Below are 5,552 nucleotides of genomic sequence, written 5' to 3'. Positions count from 1 at the left end.
TATATATATATATACACACAGTATATTCGACATTTATATATAACTTGCATTTATTTCACTTTAATTTGATAACCTAAAATTCAAAATAATTGTTAATTTATTTTACTTAGTTTTTTTATTATCTATTTAAGTAATAAAATAACCATTCCTTGAAATCATGCTTAGATGCTACTCACCAGGGTGCAGAAGACGCATTGGCACTGGGTGATGGTGGTCATTTGCTCCAAGGGAAACTCTCCAAGACACAGCTTACAGGACACCAGCGGGTCCAGGGCCAAATCCCAGGTGGGTCGGTACCTAGCTGTGGTCATTATGCCTGCCGCAGAGCTGAAAAACACAGAATGGCTGCTATTAGAGAAAGCCCGCACACTTTAATACACGTATACAAACAGCGCAAAGCTTTTAACCGCTGTCAATCTGAAGTGCCTACTGCCGCTGCAGCCACGATAAGTGCTTTTGTGATGCCCAGCGCTAATATCCGCGGCATCCCAAACACCAACCCTTTAAATGCACATTAAATTAGCCACATTTCGTTTAGAGAAGGTCTAACAGATGAGGTGCTGAAAGGGTCAAATACATTTACACCCATTTATATTATATAACTGAAGGCCTGGCCACGAAGTGCTTTTATGAGATGCGTTCGGGAGTCTAGTCTAGTCTGACTGTAATGGAATGAGAAGTCGGGCCGGATAGACGGAGCAATTTCTCCTCTTCTGCTGCTGAATGAAAGATGACTTCACTGCGTGGTACTCCATAAATGAGAAGGTCAGGAGAGAGAAAGAGAGAGAAAAAAAAATCTTACTTTACTCTCTGCCTACGTCTCTCCTTTTTACAGTTTTTTCAGAGAGGGATATTTTTGGAAGTCTCGACTATGAGACACTTCCATTTTCTCACGCTGAAGTGGGCTGTTTTGCACAGAGAGACTCGTGTCTTACGTGTTTACAGGAAGTGCCTGTGAGAACATCAACACTTTGCCTTGGCTGCTAGGCAACGGGGGAATGGGAACGAGGCAGATACGCTTCTGCCGGTGGCAGTAGGTGTATTTAAAGGGGTCATATGATGCTACATACACATTTACAAGTTGTTTGTACTGAAATGTGTTGGCAGTGTGTGTTCACAACCACCATAAAATGATAAATATCCACCCAGTGTTTTTTTTTTTTAATCTGCTCAAATATTTACCCATTTCTCAAATCGAGCCGATCTCAGATGCCTGTCTGTATGATGTCACAAAAACAGGCCCCTCCCACGGTAGTTTGATTGACAGTAGCGTTTCAGCACAGACTGGACTGGTGTCTTACCTTAGACCCGCCCTGAGTGAGCCATTGTTTCACCGCCTGAGCAGATGTAGACAAGAATGACTCCTAAGCGATTGAGGTCTTCTGTTGTTGGATGTAATTATGAACATAGCAGTCGTCGTTTACTCCCGACATCTGAGCCACTGAAGCAGCAGTAGATTACGTTTGTTTTTGAAGAGAATGCACCCCCGATCTACATAAATGCGTCTATGTTCGCGCAAATTATTAGTGATCCAGCTTCACCTACAGAAGTAAGTGTACGTTTTTTTTTTTAATGAATCTTTGCAAATTGCCTTTCCTAATGTGCCAATTAGCAGGTTTCATGATGAATGCGGCTAAAGTAAACTACCTCAGAGAACAGCTCGGAAGAGAGGGGCGGGGTCAGCAGAGCTCATTAACATTTAAAGGAAAATGCTACAAAACTGTGTGCTCTGAAAAGAGCTGTTTTTGACAGGGTAAAAAAGGTGTTTTTTTACACTACCATTGATAAATTTTAACCAAACTATGTTACAGACTTTTCATTAAGACCCTAAAGAATCATATCAACTTGTGGAAAATGGGCATCCTATTAGGGTTGTGACGGTGAGGAAATTTTCCCACTGGTTAATCGACGTGTGACAACACCGGTAATACCGGTATCACCGTGGGGGCGGAGCGGGGGCGTTCCCTCTTTTCCTTCGCTTTTAAATAGCTTGAAAGCGCCGTGTGCATTTTACTTTCACTTTTGAAATTAGCGGCAGTTAGGCGTCAATTGCTTGAATGCAACAACAAAATACAACGTCAAACTCACTTTAGCGTATATATAAAACATAGAACTTTTATTAACGAAACAAATACAAATACACCCTATACACAATATAGGGCAGGCTATGCCTAATATAAAATAACAAATAACTTGCATAAAGTTTAAATAGGTATACAAAACTGGAAATAGGCTAAGTAAAAATGTATAATATATAACCAAATAAATAAGAAACGTAGAATGTTTATTAGCAAAACGAGTAAGAAAGCTTGGAGGCAGGGCATACACCTTGATGTCAAATAAAATAAATAAATCACACAAAGTTTAAATAAAGTAAAAATCATCAAATAATGTGGAACCAATTAAATAAGAAACAAATGTTTAAAAAAAACTTCCAAAATCACCTTAGATAAACAGCAAAAGTCAACAGGCATTTCAAAATCCAAAATACTGCCAAACAGGTGCTTTTGCATCTCGTTTCGAAACTAAATCATCTGCGATCGTCTTGTCTGTCTCACTCACTTCTTCACGCATCTGTGATGCGACTGTCGTTCGGCACGCTGCATTGAGCAGCCGCGTTCAGTTTTTAATTGTAGTGTCTGTTCTTTTACTGAACTAAATTATTTTTATTACGATAACAAATCAAAACGACGGTGGGGGTCGGTGGGCAAGTGACGTAACCGGTGTTGCGGCTTAACACCGGTATAACCGTTAGCACCGTCTATCGCGGCAAGCCTACATCCTATGACCCCTTTAAGGCAGGTGCTGTTCTGCACTTGTGGCAGGATGTCAGGTATCTTGTGCTGAGAATTACTTAGGATGCTTTTAAACATTGCAGTCAGTGCTGTACAGAGTGGTGTGGTGGTTAAGGTTTGTGCTAGTTACCGTAAAGCACTTACTGTAACACCAGGTTATGCAGGTCCTGTTTATGGCACAGTTCTATGACACTGCATGACATTTGCCAAAAAACAAATTAATTCACCCTAGTTGTGTTCTGATAAATATTTCTTTTTTTTATAGAAATGTGCCACAGTTGTGTGCTAGTTGGTTGTCAGAGCATATAGAGTGCAATAATTGGGTTCCAGATGTAAAATTCCATTCATTTTCTACATATGGGAATTATCACTATTACTTCTGAACTTTTAAGGACAGGAGTGTAAGCTACAAGGTTGTTTATCAATAGTAAATGCTTTTGTTTAATGCAGTTTAATGTGGGTAATGTAGTTTCTCACCAGTATTATCTTTATATTAGGTGGCTTTAACTTAACTACTATGTACTTACATAAAAAAATAAGTACAATGTACTTATTGATTTCATATTGTATTGCAAAACACTTTTGCTGCTGTTGAGTAGTCAAACCTGTTCATTAGAAGGGGGTGTTCCAATACTTTTGTCCATATAGTGTATGTACACAATAATTGCATTGTAAATTATTAATTTAAATGTAAGTAGAGTAGTAGTTAAGGCCACTTAATATAAAGTGGGACCGTAGTTCACATTCTTGTACTTTCGTCGATTTTCAAATACTTGTTTTGCTTCAAAGTTCGTAATGTTATAATTCACCTCATAGCTGGTTTGTTTGGTTCGTAGCTTATAACTCTTAAGAATTTTTTAAGGCCTAAGGAAAAAATGAATAGGAAAAATACTTTAGGAAAGTGGGCGAGCATTGTTGCGGATTGCTATGTAGTTGCCATGGAGTTTTAGGTGATTGCTAGGCTATTCTATACGGTTATATGGGGTAAACGCTATTAAAAGTACACCCCTACTCAAAAAAAATTGCACAATAAGGTATATAGATGTCCATATTAGGGATGTACAATATAGAATTTTTGCCGATATCCGATATTTTTCAACTCATTCTGGCCAATACTGATATATTTCCTTTTGTTTGAAAACAACACCAAGTCTCTCCTGTGCAGAAATAATAAGCAAAATATTTTTTTATTTTGGTTAGTTTTTAACTAGAATTTGTTTGTTATAATTAAATAAATAATAATGTTTTTTTTTCCAATACTGATATATTTCCTTTTGTTTGAAAACAACACCAAGTCTCTCCTGTGCAGAAATAATAAGCAAAATATTTTTTATTTTGGTTAGTTTTTAACTAGAATTTGTTTGTTATAATTAAATAAATAATAATGTTTTTTTTGACAGTACACTGAAGCTTTGAAAATAACTATAAATAAACTATCAATCGCTGCATTTTCCCCCCCAGAGAGATGCAAGTTTAACCCTAAAATTTTATTTTAAGATTTTACATTTGTAGATGGTCTAAAGAAAAAGAGTTGTAAAAGTTCTGCAAAACTTTTAGAGCTTATGATTTGTTTTCAAAATAAAACATATTACACATTAATGAATAAATCAGTATATATAAAATTATTTAATTTACAAGTGTCATGTTTGTGATTTTTTTTCATGTAAGCTATAGCTTCTGACCTTTAAATCAAAACATACTCATTATTTTGACAATTACTGCTTTATTTAATCAGAAACAGTCTAAATGTTATTTGTGTAGGCTATTTTACTTTTAATTTAAAGGGGTCATATGATGCGATTAAAATTTTTCCTTTCTATTTGAAGTGTTACAAGCTCTTGGTGCATAAAGAAAATATGTAAAGTTGCAAAGACTAAAGTCTCAAATCCAAAGAGATATTCTTTATAAAAGTTAAGAGTCAACCAGACCTACCTAAAACGGCTCGTTCTAACACACCCCCACATGTCTACGTCACGATGTGGGAATATTTGCATAACGCCGCCCAAATGTTCACGCAAAGAAAGAAGGCATAACTTTTATTCTCGCTGTAGTATTGTTGCTGCCGTCATGTCGTGAAGACACGTGTGTGTTTGTGTGTTTCGTTGTGAAAGCGAAACTACTTTTCTACTGCCTTCCAAAAGAGGACGATATCCGCTTCGTCAAGCCTAGAGCTGATCCATGCTGGTCGCTGAGGAAATACATCAACTTCACGCTGTGGATCGCCGGATCGGCTTTCACCGTGGACGAAGTCCAGCCCGGGGTCGTCACATGTGGTTGCCTCAAGCCCGCCGGCCGCACCGTTCTCAAGCTCACTCAGGCCCGCCGGCCTCCCCTCACTTTAGCCCGCCGGCCTCCGCTCACTCTAGCCCGCCGCCACTCACTCAGACTCGCCGGCCTCCGCTCACTCTAGCCCGCCGCCGCTCTCTCAGGCCCACCGACCTCCCCTCACTTTAGCCCGCCGGCCTCCGCTCACTCTAGCCCGCCGCCACTCACTCAGACTGGCCTCTGCTCACTCTAGCCCGCCGGCCTCTGCTCACTCCAGGCCTCTGACCTCCGCTCACTCTAGCCCGCCATGTGTGATGCTGTGTTTCGTTGTGAAAGCGAAACTACTTTGTTTGGCCTTCCAAAATAGGACACGACTAGAAATCAGTGGTTAAGTTGTATTTACAATACTGTTCCAGAACAGTTCAACCCAAATATTCAGTGTAGAGTAGCATTTGTAGTTTGTCATTTCTCCGATCACAAATGCAGACATGG

The 5,552-nt window shown here is 39.1% G+C and overlaps 1 protein-coding gene across 5 annotated transcripts in view; it reads right to left on the bottom strand.

Moving 5' to 3' along the window:
- The window catches only part of LOC107563899 (probable E3 ubiquitin-protein ligase RNF144A-A), a 39,125-nt gene that overhangs the window by 16,470 nt on the left and 17,103 nt on the right, over positions 1-5,552 (bottom strand). For all 5 annotated transcript variants that reach the window (XM_016248868.1, XM_016248869.1, XM_016248866.1 and 2 more), the window contains one exon: positions 177-327. In XM_016248868.1, coding sequence (XP_016104354.1) covers positions 177-311 — 135 coding nt within the window. In that variant the 5' untranslated portion in view covers positions 312-327. The remainder of the gene's footprint in view (positions 1-176; positions 328-5,552) is intronic.

This window comes from Sinocyclocheilus grahami, unplaced genomic scaffold (assembly GCF_001515645.1).
Source record: "Sinocyclocheilus grahami isolate Dianchi unplaced genomic scaffold, SAMN03320097.WGS_v1.1 scaffold896.1, whole genome shotgun sequence".
Lineage (NCBI taxonomy): Eukaryota > Metazoa > Chordata > Actinopteri > Cypriniformes > Cyprinidae > Sinocyclocheilus > Sinocyclocheilus grahami.
The sequence above is the reverse complement of the archived record's forward strand: the minus strand, read 5'-3'. Positions and strand labels throughout refer to the sequence as shown.